General features: G+C 50.7%; 6 protein-coding genes across 6 annotated transcripts; 3 read left to right on the top strand and 3 right to left on the bottom strand.

Annotated features, from left to right (window-relative positions):
- Positions 1-42: 42 nt before the first annotated feature.
- Positions 43-1,756, top strand: N7481_009120 (uncharacterized protein; the record flags this gene model as incomplete). Its single annotated transcript, XM_057268339.1, has 2 exons — positions 43-318; positions 380-1,756. The coding sequence occupies 2 exons, from the start codon at positions 43-45 to the stop codon at positions 1,754-1,756; spliced, it is 1,653 nt and encodes a 550-aa protein (XP_057119016.1).
- Positions 1,757-1,787: 31 nt separating this feature from the next.
- Positions 1,788-3,761, top strand: N7481_009119 (uncharacterized protein; the record flags this gene model as incomplete). Its single annotated transcript, XM_057268338.1, has 1 exon — positions 1,788-3,761. One exon carries the CDS (start codon positions 1,788-1,790, stop codon positions 3,759-3,761), a length of 1,974 nt encoding a protein of 657 aa, XP_057119015.1.
- Positions 3,762-7,153: 3,392 nt separating this feature from the next.
- On the top strand, positions 7,154-9,002 carry N7481_009118 (uncharacterized protein; the record flags this gene model as incomplete). The annotated part of the gene is made up of 3 exons (XM_057268337.1): positions 7,154-7,615; positions 7,727-8,722; positions 8,982-9,002. The coding sequence occupies 3 exons, from the start codon at positions 7,154-7,156 to the stop codon at positions 9,000-9,002; spliced, it is 1,479 nt and encodes a 492-aa protein (XP_057119014.1).
- A 3,176-nt stretch (positions 9,003-12,178) lies between these two features.
- N7481_009117 (zinc-dependent alcohol dehydrogenase) lies at positions 12,179-13,438 on the bottom strand (the record flags this gene model as incomplete). Its single annotated transcript, XM_057268336.1, has 4 exons — positions 12,179-12,951; positions 13,009-13,165; positions 13,215-13,263; positions 13,320-13,438. The coding sequence occupies 4 exons, from the start codon at positions 13,436-13,438 to the stop codon at positions 12,179-12,181; spliced, it is 1,098 nt and encodes a 365-aa protein (XP_057119013.1).
- An 808-nt stretch (positions 13,439-14,246) lies between these two features.
- On the bottom strand, positions 14,247-14,702 carry N7481_009116 (putative glyoxalase family protein; the record flags this gene model as incomplete). Its single annotated transcript, XM_057268335.1, has 2 exons — positions 14,247-14,496; positions 14,569-14,702. 2 exons carry the CDS (start codon positions 14,700-14,702, stop codon positions 14,247-14,249), a joined length of 384 nt encoding a protein of 127 aa, XP_057119012.1.
- A 667-nt stretch (positions 14,703-15,369) lies between these two features.
- zrfD (putative plasma membrane zinc ion transporter) lies at positions 15,370-17,238 on the bottom strand (the record flags this gene model as incomplete). The annotated part of the gene is made up of 4 exons (XM_057268334.1): positions 15,370-15,628; positions 15,687-15,786; positions 15,845-16,924; positions 16,986-17,238. The coding sequence occupies 4 exons, from the start codon at positions 17,236-17,238 to the stop codon at positions 15,370-15,372; spliced, it is 1,692 nt and encodes a 563-aa protein (XP_057119011.1).
- Between the last annotated feature and the right edge of the window lie 190 nt (positions 17,239-17,428).

Genomic DNA, 17,428 nt, shown 5'->3' with positions numbered 1-17,428 from the left:
TCGAGCTCGCCTCTGGAGTTTGGTGGCCCAGGGCGACGATCGATGATGTACGGCCAACCACCCCAGTCCGACTCTTCACAGCCAGAATGGCGACTCTCCCCACGCCCCGCCAGGAATGATGCGCCTTTACCTCCACCACCTCCACGTCCAACTAGCGCAGTCTATACGCCAGCTACTTATGGCCCGATCTCAGGTTCGAACACGGTATCGCCAATAACTCCTCATTCTGGATCAGGCAACGACCCAAGGACGTGGGGGGTGCGATATAATAACCAACATCCGCACATCCACCCAATCCATGCCCCGCCTCCACTTCCGGTAGGGAAATGCGCCAACCTCTTGTGATGATAAGAGCTGGGCTGACCCTCTCTCTGAATAGCCTCGACCATCGAGTACAAACGAACAACCCTATGCCTATACTTATGCCCAACCATTCACTCTGTCACCACCACCCGCGCCTGCGCCCGCTTCAGCTCCAGCTCCAGTACCAGCTCCAGCTCCGGTCATCAACACCCACTCCACGCCTACAGCACATGGTTACGAATCTTTTGGAGATGCCCAGCCCCCATCGACAATTAGCACCATCCCGCCACCATATACACCTTCACATGGAGCCTCTGCCCCTGTTGTTCCGGCCCCGCCCCCAAAAATTCCTCAGGGGTATCAGTATGCACCAGTTCATCCACATAACCCAACAGGGCAGCCCCCATTGCTTGCCCAGGGTGTGGATCCTGCTGCCATGCAAAGTTCTTACGAATTTCGGCCCCAAAGGATGATAAGTATAGCTCCTCAAACAGGCTCATCGGCTTTGGGGCCAGGCACCCCATCTGATTGGGAACACCTTGGTCCAACCCCCGGCGATTTTGACGATTCGGCATGGTTCCCACCCAGACAACCGGAACCGATCCCACAAGAGGTGATTCAAACTCCTCCGGGCTATTCGTCCGGTATACCTACTCCCGGCCCTACTCCTGCACCTGCGGCCGATCGGGAGAGTCATGCCACTGGCTCGCTCCCACATGTAGATACCAATTATCAGTACCAGCATCGGTACCAGCATCAGGCTGCCCCACCTGCGGAATATCAATTTGATCACGCGCGCCGACATGACTCGGTTTCGCCGATTAGTCCTATGACTATGCTGGGTGCTCAGAGTCCCCCACATCCTCCAGCCCGAATGGGCAGTACCAGCTCAGGCGCATCCATGAGAAGCCATGCCGACAGTATCGACAATGTCATCGATGCATGGGTGAAGCCTTTAGCGCCTACTCCTCGGGCAAGCTCATCTAGCCAGGCCGATGCGCCATCTCATTCGGGTCCCGCAATGGATACCTCCCAGGAGGCTCTTCAGGAGGCCTTTCAGAGTAATTTGAACACACCCGTCGAAGCCCCGCCACCTCTTCGGAATACCCAGCCTCCGGTCCAAGACCAAACAGCAAGTCCACATGCAATGACCCCGGCGGAACCTCAAGGGGCCCTTCCAGCAGCCAGGGCTGTAGATCCGTATGAGGACCTTGATCCGTGGTTCAAGTCCTCTCTCACGCGTTATGTCGCTACTCTACGCAAAGAGGCAGTTGCTGACTCGGATGATGAGCGCCATAAGATATTCACGGCGTTCATGGCGAAGGAAACCAAGCTCCGCGAGATCCTCTACAATATTGAACCAGAGCCACAACAGTTCGAGCCATCCCCCCCGTGTCTCCGCGCCATCACGGCGATTGTCATCACTCTCAGAGGACCGTACTTCGACCTATGAGTCAGGCCTCATTCCGGTGGAGACAGAGGACATGGCTCCCCCTATCACGCCAAGCACCGTCACAGACGAAGGTAACGATATAGATGACATGGGAAGTGAGTATAGCGCCGGAGGGCGCCCTATCTCCGCCAAGCGAGCACGCCGAGGTTCCCAATGGACACCAAAGCTTTCCAGTCTAGGCCCTGAAGAGAACCCTGCGACTCGCCTTTCCAAGAGTTCTCTGGCGCAGCTGTCTGAGGAGAACGCGCAAACACATGACTTAGCACCTCTGACGATAAACCCTCCGCGGCCTATTTACACCCCTTTTCGGTATACTGAGGGTCCTCAGCGCGGCTCGGATAAGCTTTCATTCGGCCGTCCCGCCTATCAGGCCTACTCTGATCTACGAGCATCCGCTGTGAACGGTCGAATTATGGCAAATGCTCCAACACCCACAAGTCGCTCTCGGTCGGCCACCTTAACTTCTCCTGCTCAGAACGAGCAAGATGAAACTTTCCTTGGGATGATTCGTCACAAGAGCTCTGCCTACTTGGAAACAGCAGCTAATCGAAAGTCTATGCCGGCTGCCCTGTTGCCGGAAGGTCTCCGCCAGGGACAAGGGAAGCCAAATGTTGTCGAAGAACTACGTGCCATGGTTTGGACGCCACTTGACAAGCAGTCTGAAAGTTCATGGCATGTCACTATCCGAGATGGCCTCGTCAAATTACCCGATGATTTCTCGTATATCCAACAGACCATCGATGAGTGGGAAAACACTGCGAAGACCCGAAAACAGAGTCTCGATCAGGAACGCACAGTCCGCCAAGAAGAGTCTGAAGAGCAGATTGACAAGCTTTTCAATGAAAAGGAGATCGGCTATGCGGATATCAATACATTAGAAGAGGACTTCAGACAAACAGAAGCTCGCGTTCAGCTGGATGAAGAGCGACAAGAAGTGGAGGACTTCGTTTCCCAAGTCTTCAACCCACTAGATGAACGACTCAAGGAAGAGATTTCTACTCTTCGGAAGTCCTATGACTCCGCGCTCCAGCAATTGGAACGGGATCAGAAGGGCAAGAGCTCGCCCGTTGAGCAATGTAGCCCATCCGTGACGATGAAGATGGTCAATGAGACCCACAGCAAATTGGAACTTCGGTTCCAGAAGCGACTCGAGATTGCTCTAGACTGCGAGCGCCGCCGTAAGAAGGCCGAGCGTCGTCCGCTAGTCTTCATGGGCGACATGGCCAGTCTTCGCAAACTGGACGGAGATTTCGATCGAATGGAGAAGCGTAACATTCTGGAGGCTGCCAAGGACCGCGACGACCGTGCCAACCGACTGATGGATTCCTTCGATGATGCAATTTTACACGGCTTAGGTATGAATCAGAGTTTACTGGACGAGCTTGTTTCGAAAGTCGCCCAGCTGGAATTCACGACCCTCCGCGCATCCGGCGTACCGGATTCTGAAGTTGAACAGATCCTCAAGGCCGCGGCGACCTTCGCCGTGTCGCTTCGCGCCGACTCCGAGGCCATCCTGCGCTGCTCAGGAATTGCCGACATGGCTCTCAACGATGCCGATTACAACGTCTCCGTCGCCGAAGCACGCTATGCCAATTCGGACACGGAAATTTTCGGCCGACTGGAGGATGAGAAGAAGAAGGAAGATGCGATCTTAGAGACCGATCTGAACTCGAAATTGCAAAGCATCAAAAAATCACCGGCGGAGATTGAAGCTGGCGTTCAGCGCCTTCTCCAGGAGTTGGCCGATGCCCCTCCTGCTTCCCCTCCTGCTGCGTTATCTCCAAGATTTGTGCCGGCCAGTCAGTCTATTGATGTCCCACCCCCATTGGAACTTCGCCCGGGTACGGCCGCCCCCAGTCGAACCCCGGCTCCCGCGTCGGCCCCTCCGGCGGCTTCTCCGCCAGCTCCAGTTGACCGAGCTTCGGGCACGGAATCAGAGCATCAAGAAAGGTTACGCAAGGCGCTGGAGCAAGCAAAGAAGCGCAACGCGGCAAGGAACCCATGATCCTTTCGCAGCCTCGTTATTTTATTTGGAGCATTTGCCTGGGCAACTCTTATGACGCGACGAATTTCTTTGTGTCTACAATATCCCCCTCATTTATCTGCATGCGCATAGCCATGGCATATACACGGCTTCCTTCAAATCAGCTATACATATTTTCTTTTGGTTGTTTTGACTATCGATACCCACTCGTTCTATGCGGTGCCGTTCAGCCACATCGTAACTCCTAGAATTCCATGCAATATGATTTGACTGCACGCGTATCTAACCCGGTTTGATTATCAACAGCCCTCTGTTGTACTGTAGTTCTGTCGAAAGTACTTGTTGGATGGGGCACAGGCATAGGCACAGGCACAGGCCAGCTATGAGTGGACACTTTCTTCTGCAGGGTAGGCCGGAGTACTTTTTCCGTGTAACACAAAGCATTCATCAAAACCAACACAAGTCGCTCCTCGCATGCCAACAATCCAACATCAATCAAAACACCGTGACAGGGTCACAATTCCTTAACCGCTCGATTTGACTCATTTACCAACACTCTGTACAGCAAGTCAGGTCCAACCTCTTTTGATCCTGCGTCGAAGCTCAGCGCCGCTCTTCTTTTCTCTGCAAAACATTGTCAGCGCCACTAAGTGTGGCTGCGAAAAGCAGGGGCCAAAGACGTTCTCATTTTTTGAAACCCTGACAAAAAACGCACAGACGAATCCTGGCACAACTTCGGAGAGGGGTTTAAAAGTTCATCCAGTTTCCACTTGGTCATTTGATCTCCCCGGACGCCCCGTGTGAATCCGATCTGATGCTGTGCAGACCAGGCACATTTTAGGCGCCCGCCCACAATGATTGGCGGCCGCGAGCCAGTCAGGTTGAATTAGACGCCAGTTGCTCGCCGATCACAACGTCTTTGCGCAGACGTCGATGATCTCGCCCTCAACTGTCCCGCAAGCCTCTGAATGGGATTGGGCGATGAAAAAAGTCTACTCCATCACTTTCCTAGTCCAGAAGGAACTCAAAAGGTCGAAGAAGAAAAAAAGCAAAAAGAAAAAGAGAGCAGGAGGCCAGGCAGTATTCAGCATCTCCAGACCCAACGCCCAACCCAGCGGGTCCTGCTGTGCTGTGATGTGCTGCACTGCGCTTTGCGGCACAGCAACACTAAAGCACGTCCGCAGATTCGCCAAATCACCTGCCCTAAACGTCAGACTCGAATCTATACATCTAATTAATACGAACTATTGCCCGATGCCGGATCGATCGTACACAGTTCGCGGGCGCAGGAGAGAAACGCCTATCACGCCCACCTCGCTTGCCGTTGCCGGTGCCCCGTGCCGCTGCCAGTCTCAACGTGAGTTCTTTGCCAATTGACCTGGGGGCGATATGCAAGGTAGGCTCATTGAATCACCAACGGGCAATTTCTTCGGAAGAAAACAAAAATGGGTGGATTTGATCGTGTGGCGGATCTGGCTTACTCTTTTTGGTATCGTTCACCCAGTCAACGCCTGTCATAGGTATATATGACCTTGGAGATTGAGAGTGCCTTACTGTGCTGTGCCGAGATGGACTGAGCTTTCAGGCACGCTCACGCGTACATACTCGTACTTCTCAACAGGGCAAGATCTCCATCGCATCTACCCTCCAAATCACGGAAAGAAACGAGTATGCAAAGTGCAGTGCCAAGGTAGCCCCCCCATTCTTTAATGACTCGCCTGTTGGTGTGGATTCGACCTTGGCATGACAGGGTACGGAGTACTCAGGACATGTATAAGGATTCATTGCAACAAAATCACATCCGAGATATGTTCCCCACCACTCACAAGCTAGGTTCTTTTTCGGCAGGATGTGCTGCGGCGAGACCACGGCTATCAGGAGCTAACACCAGGGTGGAAGCAAAAAGCGAGAAAGAGGGTGGGGGGGGAATGAGAGAAAGGGGAACGGGCGGGTGTGACGCCTCACACTAGGACCGAAGGGAAGATCGAGATTCGTTCCCCGGCTGGACGATCGCAGCACAGCAGCCTGTGCCCCAAGCGGGCTGGCAGATCATCCAACCAAGACATGTCTTTCTGGCGCAGCATAGCACAGCACAGCACAACACAGGCCAAGCTAGCACAGATAAGGAGCTAAGCCCAGGTCGAAGTTGACACTGATGCCATGTTGATGTCAACACAGCTCGCTCTCATGCTTTGTGCATCTCAATCGACGGGGGACCCATCCACTTTCCCTTTATTTCCGAGCCCGGGCCCTGACCCTGGCCCTTGTCCCCAGCAGATTCGCCAACGGCGTCTACCAACCTGCGGCATGCATCTAGCCCTGCGCAGGGTCAAGTAGAACCAGTCATTCCCAATGATGGAAGCTCTATTGGGCAGATATCTCGCGTGATCCCGGAGAGTGGCTCACCCAACAACTAACTATGCACTCGCTCGGGCAGTATCCCGGTTCAACTTTTTTTCTTTTCTTTTCTCCGTCCTCCTCCCCTGCCGCCACTAAAGAGGGTTAGGAGAACCGAGATCAAGATCAACCTGTCGGAAGGAGAGCTACTCGCATGAACCCCAGATTTGTTTTCCATTCCACACGACGTCTGTGCGCGCATGCTGCGGATTAGTGTCTAGTGTCATTGGATTGAGGGACCTAATTAAACGGTTCGGCCTTGTCGAGACCTCATCCCTTCAATTCCTGTGCACACCCTAATTTGCTTTCCCCTTGCCACCCCTAGAATCCTATCCTTACGCGCCGTTGGATCTTTCAGTTGACTGCGCCGAACGGAAGTGGACATGATTTTTTTCTCTATCGATTGACCTGATAAGTTACCGGACCAGTTTATTTGCCATTTCCATTTATTTCCATTTATTTTCTATTGCCATTTCTTTTTCTTGTTTTTTTTCTATTGTTTTTCCTGATCTAATTATTTTTCCACCGATCTTATTCGATCCGTGAGCTCTCCAACCCTCTTTTTTTTAAATTTTTTCCCCTTTCTTTTCTTCCTCCCCCCTCTTCTCTCTCTATTTTTTTTACATACTCACTCCGTTCGTTCTCCTCTCTCGGAAGCCCCGTCTGCAAGTGAACCTAGTCACCGCGTCGGCGCAGGCGCAGGCACAGGCGCAGACACAGGGTAACTATTTTACGCTTAGTGTCCCAGTGGTGGATGCAAATGACGAAGATCACCAGTCAGCATTGCTTTGCACTGCTTTACTTTACAGAGCAGATGTCAGTGGACCAAAGAGCAGGACAAGCAGGACCAGCAGCAGCAAATTATTTAAAGCGGGCGCCAGGGAAGCCCGATCCATGGTTCAGGGTACCCGCTTCCGTCCTTGGGTCGGAAGAACTCTCGTGAATCCAAATCCACTCGAGCTCTCCTGTGTATATTTCACCCTCCCTTCCCCCCCTCCCTTTTATTTCTCTCTATCATGCCTCCCCCAACAAGGCAATTCCACCGCCTCTCTATCGGCCAGATGCCAGCGCGGGACTCTAGGTCCGCCCGCGCGGGGCGGGCGGACCCTTCCGGTGAGAGACTTCGTGAGGATAAGGGTGATACTTCGCCAGAGGAGAGTGAGGAGGAAGAGGACAGTGAACAGAGCAGTGACGAAGAAGAAGATGAGTCTGAGGATGAGTCTGCTGCTGCAGGCATTTCGACTATCTCGGCCCATTCGGGAATTACCTATGACCTCAGCCATCTAGATACCCAATCCGAGGCTCACGCCTTGGTGGGTTTGGGAGAACAAATCGACGTCCTCAATGCCCGCTCGTCATCTACTGGATATGACTTTGAGCTTGTGGATAGACCTCGAGTTCATGTTGGCAAGGATTCTACCACTTGTACCTGCTCGGCTTTTCAAGAAAGACCCGAAGCAGCTTGCCACCACATATTTGTGAGTTGTTCCAAACACTGAGAAAAATGGAGAGGCGGGAAAAAGAAGACTGCGGCAGAGACTTCAGTGGATAGGCTACTGAAAGCAATGCTAATCCAGCTCCATATGTAGTGGGTTCTTGACCAACTCCACGGTTGTTTCCCCTCCAATCCGCAACCGCCCTCCGACGAAGGTGTAGCTCTGTCTCCCGACGGTCGACCACAGGTCGGGGCACGCATTGAGGATCTCCTAGAAGGCCAACTGGAAGCCGTCACAGGCCGTTTGGATTGGCAGTATATGCGAATTGACGGCGACGGCAGACGAACCGGCATGACACGCGCAGAGAAACTCCGAGACATACTCTCAGCCTTCAACTCGAACATTCTAACAGAGAGTTTTCGCCAAGATCTCGTTGAGAAAACGACACACGCGCGCACCGCCGAGCAGTGCGTCGTACAGGGGGATGTGGAGGCAACAATCTTCCGCCTAGCCATGCTGAACGACGGCCTATTCATCGACCTCTGTAAAGCCCAGCCCGCCCAAGCCTGTGCATCGATCTACTTTGACAAAATCCAAGAACATTGCCGGCGCCTCCTGCGCGATTTCGACCGATACTGCGCGACGGGCGAGCGGCCGACGGATCCCGGGAGTCCTGGTAGCAGTATGGTAGAGGTGGACGAGGTAGTTGCGCAGTTGCGTAAATTGGTGCAGCATGTTCGGATGAATATTGCGCTGCGCTCGCCGCATGGTTCGGAGGGTGCTGCGAAAGCACTTGTTTCGATTCTTGAAGCGGTGACGGCTCGCAATAAGGATCCTCTGGATGGAAATAATTGGGGCCGCTCGTCTTTTCACGGCGAGGATGAGGATCAGCGGAATTTGTACCATTTGCTGATCGGGTCGGAGGATTCGGATATCAATTCTGATGAGGAGCTTTTCGTCATTGATGCGCTGGAAAGTCTCGCCCCGTCTGATCTGTATCAGTTCATAAACCAGCTGCAGCCTATTCGGCAGCGAATGGAGGTGAATCGTGCGCCTAAGGCGTTCCTTCTTCGGTTGGGAGCTTTGGTTCGAAAGGCTCAGTCGGCTGGTGCTGAGATTGCCTCTGGATCTGGACAAAAACGGCCAGCAGTGGGGGGTTCGGGGGGGCAACTCGAAACGGACTCGTTGATTGATTCTTTGCCTTTTTCCACTTACTTCTGCTCTTCATTTCTTCTTGCATCACTATCATTGTGTGGATTTCTGATACTCTGTCATTGTCATTCTTGGGCGGCCATCGCATTCATTCCAATCAAATACCCCCTGCATCGTTTGTTTGACCCACAGCGAGACTCCAAATGCTTGTTTCTCTCTTTTCCAGAATTCCACTATCATTGCTTTACCTTATTAGTGTGGCTACCCCAGGTTCTAGCCTGCAATCATCATCCATCTAATCTGATCGATCTCAACTCGTCTTATCATCGCATTGCCCAGCTTACCACTATACATAGTAGACTTTCTAACTATAGCATGAGTCTTCCTCCGAGTCTATGCTTCAATTTGCATTCTAAACCATTTTCCCTATCCGCATCGCCACAATCATCAAAAACCGGCTCATTCACATCGTGCTCTACTCTGGGAGCCAACCCCAACCCCGCAAACACAGCATAATGACCACTATACAAAATTCAAGACAAGGGTGTCAGGTGTAGCATGGCGTCATAAGCCCTCCTAAAATTCCAGCGCGCCGGGCTGGGGCCCCCCGCGCCCATGGTCCGGCACGCGCTTGGGTCGTGTCACTCTCGCCGCTACATGGGTGACAGTAGCCCGATTTGAGTGCTCGAACCGTGGAAACTTCACCGCGTTTTGGGCTTGGATCCCCACTTTACTGCACGGCCTGTGAAAATAATAACATTTGGTTTTAAATTGGACGAGTTGATTATTATGTGATGAAAGTCAGTAAAGTAGCGCATTTAATTTCTCTACGGTGCGGAGAGCTGGCCTTGTTTATGGGTGAGTGGGTGGGTGGGTCTATTGATTATCTGGTTGGTTTTGTTTCCCGCACGATTTTTCAATTTCTTTTCTATTGGAAATTCATATCACGGAAGAGACAAGACTCGATAATCGAATGAATTCAAAATGAGATAAAATGCAAGTTAAAAATTAGCCTCGAAAATGTCATCTTCTCTTTATTTCTTGGTAAGTTCCCTATGATAGATCGGAGTGTTGGAGAAAGAATCGAGTCGTTAGCTTCTAGCGAGTGCGCAAGCTTTAAAGTGTACGGTTATGCCAACTTGAAAATAACAATCCCTGTCGGTTCTACGAGGACATATTCTATATTTTTTTGGCTAGTTATTTAACCTAAGTCTCTCGACGGAAATCCTGTTACCCTTACCATATTCTGGGGGCATCTCGGCCCTGTGAACACTCATTTTCCAATAAATCCAGTCGCGTCTACTGCAAATAAACACCATGCATTTACATCTGACTATCATCATTCTTCTCGTCATCTGGGACAATGGCACCGCATGCGTCATAATGTGCGATCAACTTGGTTCTAATCAACTACGGGAATATCAAACACAGGGGAAATTCGGATAGATTATGGAATACCAGCGAGAGCAAGTCTTGAACATAAAAATGAAGAGACTATAACATATTATTTTGATGGAGTATCATAATATAGCCATCATTAAGGGTATAGGTGGTTGATAATTCTACAGCAAGATTTCTATGTGTCACGGTGTGTAGTGCGATTGTGGAGTCGGCGGGGAACACGGACTCGGCAATTGCGCGGACTCTACCAAGAATTTCAAAAAGTGACAGCATTTGAATTTCAATTCAGGGAATACTGGGTGTGTTGAATTCTCCATCTGAGTTTGGGCCTCTCCTTGCTCTCGAAATCCTAATTGCTGCAGAATGTGTCAAAATATACTACATACTACTCTAGAAAATTGCACTGCTCACTTCTCGTTCCACTCTTGCCCGCTTCTATATTTTTTTATTTCCACTTAGTATGGGGCCATACAATAATTATTTTGTGGTGAACTTTTCCCTTTTTGGTGGTCTAAAAGCCTCGGGCTGGTCCGAGCTTTTCGGGTGTGTGTGGAAATTAATACAGCATTGTCCGCTTTTTTTACTTGCCCGAGCGGGCTAGCTGTGTAGATTCTGGCTTCTTTGGGAGCTTTGCGGACAAGTGGCTTCTTTTTTGGTGGAGTCTGCTGCTAAGGCTTTTTCTTCCGGGTGGGGATGTGAATTTGATCGGGTGGCCTGTGTTTAGTGGAGGGTTGGTGGTTTAAATTCGGAGATGTTGGGTTGGGCTCATGTTTTATGCAAGTGTTTTCCAGGAAGGATGGTTGGTTGTGGATGTTAAATTTCTACATTGAGAGGTATTAATGGAACGGAACTACTATTTCTTCTCGCCGATTCACACTTCATTTCATGCTGTGTATAGGCCATTGTCGTCGGTTTGAATGGAAGCTAGATCAAGGTAATAATCGCCCATTCCTTTCGTCGTATTTTTATCAACGTAATATTCTTTTCAATCATAATCCGTGGTTACTTGGTGGCTCTCACATTCTTCTGGTTAGTTTATGCATTATTCATGGAAATAATCAACCCTCGCGCCGGAGGTTGGCTGAGATCAGAATATCCGAGTCAGGCATGCATTTTCTATATCAAAACCTTGGTACAGCCGGAAGGTAGTTTAGGGTAACATTACGCTTTCCTTGATAATATTTGCATCAAAAGGGCTTCCTCATCAATTTTTTTTGGACATGGCGAAGTTACGAAGTGCCGCGGCTTCGGAATAGTGGTTGCCATGGTAGAAAGGTCGGTCATGCTTCAACTGCTCTCATCTGGCGGCAATGCCCGTAGTGCTTATAGAAAATAAAACTTAGAATCCTCTGAACTGATTTGTTGGTTTGAACTGTAAATTCGGTTAAAAAAATAAATTTGAAGTCTGGAATTTTAAAAATCCAATCCAACTCATATCAGGGAGACTGAGCACCATGAACCCAGTGGAGACCAAGTATATATATCCAGCAATAACTGGGACTAGGATTTGAGTCCGAGTCAAGTTTCAACTTGTTCCAGACTATCCCAGCTAGTCAAATATGTCCCGATAATATTTTGAGGGGTATCTAGACTAGTAAATTGATCCTTAAAAGGAGTAGATATTATGCTAGTGGCCATTTGACTAAGTGATGTGGAAGAATCATAGAATATCGTATCCCTTGGCTGATAGCGGCATAAGTGGAGCTCCAATATATACACCAGGCCGGCTGGCCCAATGGCAAGGCGCTTGACTACGAATCAAGAGATTGCAGGTTCGACCCCTGCGTCGGTCAACTTTTTGGAGAATTTTCACTTTTTCCTTATCTTTCTTCATAAGGATGACTTTTCTTTTTTGCGTCTGTTATGCACCGAATCCAATGGGCAAGTCTCTTCATTTTTTGCTCCTCCCGGTCATCCCTTACAGCAATGGCGGTCTACGAATCAGTTTAATTGAGTCGAAACAAATGTATGATACTAGTAATATCGCTTTATTTAATTCATCAATGTATACACATACCAATACGAGAGTGCCTTAATTGCTGTCGAGTGTTATCAGCCTGAGAGGTCTAGAACGACACGGCCCTGCAATTTGCCCTCCGCCATCTCCTGGAAAACAGAGGTCAAAGCATCCATCTTCTCGACCCGATAGTGAGCCTTGATAATTCCCCGAGCAGCAAATTTCAGCGTCTCAATTGCCTCAGTGCGATTCCCGACCGCCGAGCCCGTGATGGTGTAGTGTTTATTGATGAACGACGACGGGAAAGCCGTCGCGATAGCCTTAGGCTCATGCTCGGGGATACCCACGCAGACCAGGGTACCGTTGAATCGGAGCAGTGGCAGAGCTTGAGCATAAGCGGCATTCGCAGCTGTACAAACGACAGCAGCATGGGCACCCAATCCATCGGTTAGGGATTGGACGTGTTTCTGGAGGGCAGCTCCGTCATCATCGGTAGGGAACTGGGTGATGTCGACGAAATGCTCGGCCCCGGATGCTTTCACGAGCTCGGCCTTGCTGCCGTGATCAATGCCAATTACACGCAGTCCCATGCCCTTGCTGGCGAGTTGCACAGCGATATGCCCCAGACCACCGCCGGCCCCGGAAATGATGACGAACTGGCCAGGCTTCGCATTGCTGCGCTTTAGAGCTGCGTATACTGTGACACCAGCGCACAGCATGGGAGCTGCCTGGGCGGAATCCAAATCATCGGGGATTGGAGTCACATAGTTGGCGGGCCCAAGTGCGTATTGTTGGAACGTGCCAGGGGTATAGTACCCCGAGACCTTCTGGTTGAAGCAGAGTCCATCGAAGCCAACCTGGCAGGGCTCTGGGGGATTTCGTTAGCAGGTAAGGCATATCCGGTGTGAAAGAAGAAGTTGCTTACGGCAGTTGCCACATGCACTGGAGACCCATTTGATACCGACGCGATCGCCAACCTTCAAGCCAGAGCTTTCGGCGCCTTCGCCAAGCTTGACGATCTTCCCTACACCCTCATGGCCACCAACCTGACCGGGCTGAGTGGGGAAAGGGAGCATGCTCCACTGTCGTAGATCAGAGCTGGACACATTCTATCACGAGAGGAAGACCTACAGTGTTGGTCATGATGCCATAGTCAGAATGACATACGCCGGAGTGTGTCCTGCAATTGGGTTAATTCTCGACCAGTCACCAGTAGTGAATGAAGGATATACGGACAAGTTGATAAGAACTTCACCCGCACCAGGCTCAGGGACGTCAATCTCCACGACCTTTGTCGAGACCTTTCCCGGTTGGTCGAAGACCACGGCCTTTTGCTTCTTGGGGATCTCAACCATATTGAAAGGTTGATACTAATATATCGCAGATGAGAGTGTAAGAAAATGTCGAGAATTTCAGCTCGAATGATGAAAGAAGGAGGAGGTTGTTCTAGGATCGACAGCAGGCTATTTGAAGGCTTTCCCCGCCAAGTGAAGGGGAGGTCCGCTTCATGTGGAGAGCGGGGCGTAGCCTATCCGAATGCACAAAACCATCGGGGCCTCGGAGGCGGAATAAGTCCTGAGCAGAAGAGACCGACCATACGGAGTACTTACGTCTGTTTTATTCGTCACTCTAACCGAAAACAGGGGGACGCTGATGAGGGGTGCGTGGTGGAGTCATCATGAAGCCTCGGTTCCCTAAGTGCGACCAACCTGCGATCAAATCAAAGAGATGAGTATGAGTTATTTTAATCCAGCTGATATCGCGAGAAAAGATTTGAAATCGGCATATTGAAGCCGGATTGACTAGATCTATATAGATCTAGGCCTCAAGGTCCTCGGTCCCTTGCACCCCTGGACTGCATTTGCATTGCATCGCTGCTCGCTCGGCAAGCCCCGCATCCCCGCACGCCAGCACGAGAATATTAAGATTGGAGCGACAAGCGGCTACTCAGGGTTGCTTTAAACATTAAGAGGATTCCAATTGTACAAAGATCACGAAAAGGAAATAACGCTAGTACATTCTATACCTACTAATCTCCACTATTATAGTATAGGGTCTATTCCACCTTTACATCGAAAACTCTAGCCGGTTTCCTGCATAATCCCGCGCGAAAAAAACGAGTGGGATACTCCTTTCCCTTTGTACCTGCAAGTAAAAAGTAATTCAGTCAAAATACAGACCCGGTGCTTTCGGGGGGGGAGGGAATGACTGACCAGAATCCACCTCTCCAGGTTTATCGGCCGTCAGCGGAGCTGCCGGCCCTCCCCGGACATGGTGATCATAAATGGATTTCTTGAGCGCCTCCAGCTCCTCACGGCTGTTAACCTTGAAGCATGGATGCCGGGTTGATTTCGGATCCGCGGCGTTGTGGTCGGTGATGTGAATCTGCTGTCCGCTGGAGCCGATGTTGAACCTGCGGGGCATCATGCCAATCAGCCAGAGCTTTGGTGAGGTTTAGGAGAGCGGGAGACTTGGTGTCACTTACCAGCATATTGTGCCAATCTGGAGCTCAGGCACAGGTGCCGATGTCAAGCCAAGAGTCTTCACATAGAATTCCTCTGCTTGCGCCAGCGTGCCGGGCGTTACCGTGAGATTGATGTGTGCGATACCGGAAATCATGATGGATGTCGCGAAGGCTGAGAGGAGAGATCCAAGGAATTCGTTTTATTTTTTGAAGGGTGTTTGAAGCAAGATAAGCGCGACGGACCGAGAGAAGTTATATTTCTCTAAGACGCGGGGTTTGTAGTACGTGGGGTGACGCGGGGGTGACACCATTTGGAGGCTCGGAAACCACATCCCGCTGATTGGTGATCTGCTGCACTCCACATTGGAGTAGATTTCTCGCTGACACTGGAACGTTCAACCGGGATTGGCTTAGATGCGAATCATGAGTGAGTCACATAATCCCCTCATTTTTGAATATCGGGGTTTATATTAGGTGACCGGGTCTGTTCGCAACGGAAACTTTTCCAGAGGACCGGATTCAGATATGGCCATGTTTTGTCATTCCTTGTTAGGCTATGGAAATATACTAGGAACTCCCAGTCATGGCGTCATCCATGGATATCTAAAGCCCGATGCCGATTCGAATTCCGAAGTAGCAAACGCCAAAGTTCACATATCGCGAACACAGCCCTAGAGAGATTGCGCGCGAGACAGTTGCTTACCCGGATAAAGACATAACCGATACCAGGGAGTCACGAACCGGGAATTACTCACCAATCCCGGTACAGCCAGATCCTGAGTGATACGACTATACATACACCGACATGCAATCCATGCTTTGCTAGGCCCAAGCTCCGACAATGCTCATGCAGAAGGCACCCAGGAAGACCAGAATGCAGGCATACACTCGCTTTCTCCCGCGAAGGACACGCCAGCTCTCATCACTGAGAAAATCTTCAGACATGAGCTCGACCAGGGAGGCAAAAATCAAAAGTCCAGACGACATAGCATTCATGCAACCAACAACCAGCAGGCCGACCTCCGAGTCGGGACTGTATAGGGTGTGAGTGGCAAGGCCGATAGCTTGTCCGATGGGGGTTCTGCAGACAGGTCAATTTACGAAGAATATTTGATGGGGCAAGATGAAGCGCAACGTACGTGCAGCCATAAGCAAGGGACATGATCCACGGCTGAAGTTGGTCCTTCCTCCAAGGCAAAGAGGCGATTCGCGAGCCCAATGCCAGACCTTCGAACGTTTCTGTCTCATTTCGTTAGGCGACAGAGGGCACTTAAACACCACATGAAGATGAACTTACGATGAAAGACAATGGCAATTAATAAGACCACAAACTCCTTACCAACAGAAACACTGAGGGACATGCCAATGAAAACACTGTGGAAGAGAATACCCATCTCAAGGAGATAAACTTGCATCGTCTCTTTTTTCTGCTTCTGTTCTGGCGATAGGGTGTATGAGTCGTCTTCACGCTCAAGGTCGGTGTGAATGGTTCCATTATCCTTCTCATGATGAGTTTGGATATTGGGGGCCGATGCGACTCGAACGATTTCTTCATTGCCTTCGCCCATTCGATTGATGGCCCTGCTGATACTCGCTGATCTTCCGACAAGCGGACCCATGTCCCGCAAATGGGATCCAGCGTCTAGCCCCATCGGCTGGGAAGAAGTTGGTCTTGGAATATTAGCGTAGAGGGTATTATTTGCGGTTGGAGAGGAACTCTCTTTCTGGCCCGAGCGTGTTGTGTCAAGATCGGCTTTGGGGGTTCGATTTCCTCCCCGGCAGACATGTCTAGCTGGACTGAAAACCATCTCGATAACCGTGACAAGAAAGATTCCGCCCAGTGCAATTGCCCCCGGCATTGCCGGGTAGTCCTTTGTCCAAAAGTCTGACAGGCATGGGTCTCCAAGGGAGGTGAAGGCAGTTGGGAGAAGATGTACGAAAGCTGTGGCGATCAGAACGCCCGTTCCGAAATGACTCACAAAGAAGAGGAAAGAGGCGGGTACATGCAGTCGGGGAAAGCGTGTTGCAAGGATCGGAAATGCACAGCCAAATCCCGACACGAAGAAAATGATGAAGAGAGCGGCAACGTGCAGTGGCATATCATATGTATCGCCGCCGACTCCTCCAGATGCGCATCGCGATCGCTTCTCCGGCTCGACAAAAGATCTTTCGATAGACGAGTTCTCGACGAGCAGTGGCTGGGCTGAAAATTTATGCTTGCTGCGACCAATGCGGGAGATGAGAATTGACATGCAAATAACCGAGAGCAGCCACAGTCCCCAGTCCTTGACGCGTTGGGATGAGATAAAGTTGTTGTTTTTTGGAGATATTTTCTCAGAGACCAATTCAATTGGGCCCTTTCTAGAAGCGAGGCGTCCTATTGGATATTTCAGTAAGTAAGTCGATGAACAGAGGAGAAGGGGATGTCCCGTTCATACCTGACTTTGTCAGGGACGCCTCGCTCCGCGTAAGTGGGTGATCGCGCGCATTGGATTTGCCTAGAGACGGTCGATGTGCACAATTCGAGCTACTTCCTAGCAGCTCCAATCCATTCTCATCTGATTGATTCTCACGAGCGTTTGAAATTCCGATGAGGTCTTGGCGAGTCGTCAGGTCCGGCGCGAAACGGGGCGGGTTCTGGTTCCAGTCATCGTGTAACCAGGTGTTGTCGGTGCGGGAGGGGCAATTCATCGTTTTTATTCTTCTAACTGATACCTTTAGTCTGCTTACTGGGACACAGAAATGTTACAGGGGCCCTATTTGTGCCACTCGCGACACAAGGCAGCATCGATTCTGGAGGCTTGGCAGGCCGGTCCGACTTTGCTTGGCAGCGGAGGCAGCGGAGCCCTGTTTGCCTCCGTGACTGGCTTTGATTGATCCA

Source organism: Penicillium waksmanii (assembly GCF_028829765.1).
Source record: "Penicillium waksmanii strain IBT 27052 chromosome Unknown utg000008l:1.0-5622682.0:1.0-5626561.0, whole genome shotgun sequence".
NCBI lineage: Eukaryota > Fungi > Ascomycota > Eurotiomycetes > Eurotiales > Aspergillaceae > Penicillium > Penicillium waksmanii.
This window is presented reverse-complemented; position numbering and strand designations above follow the sequence as displayed.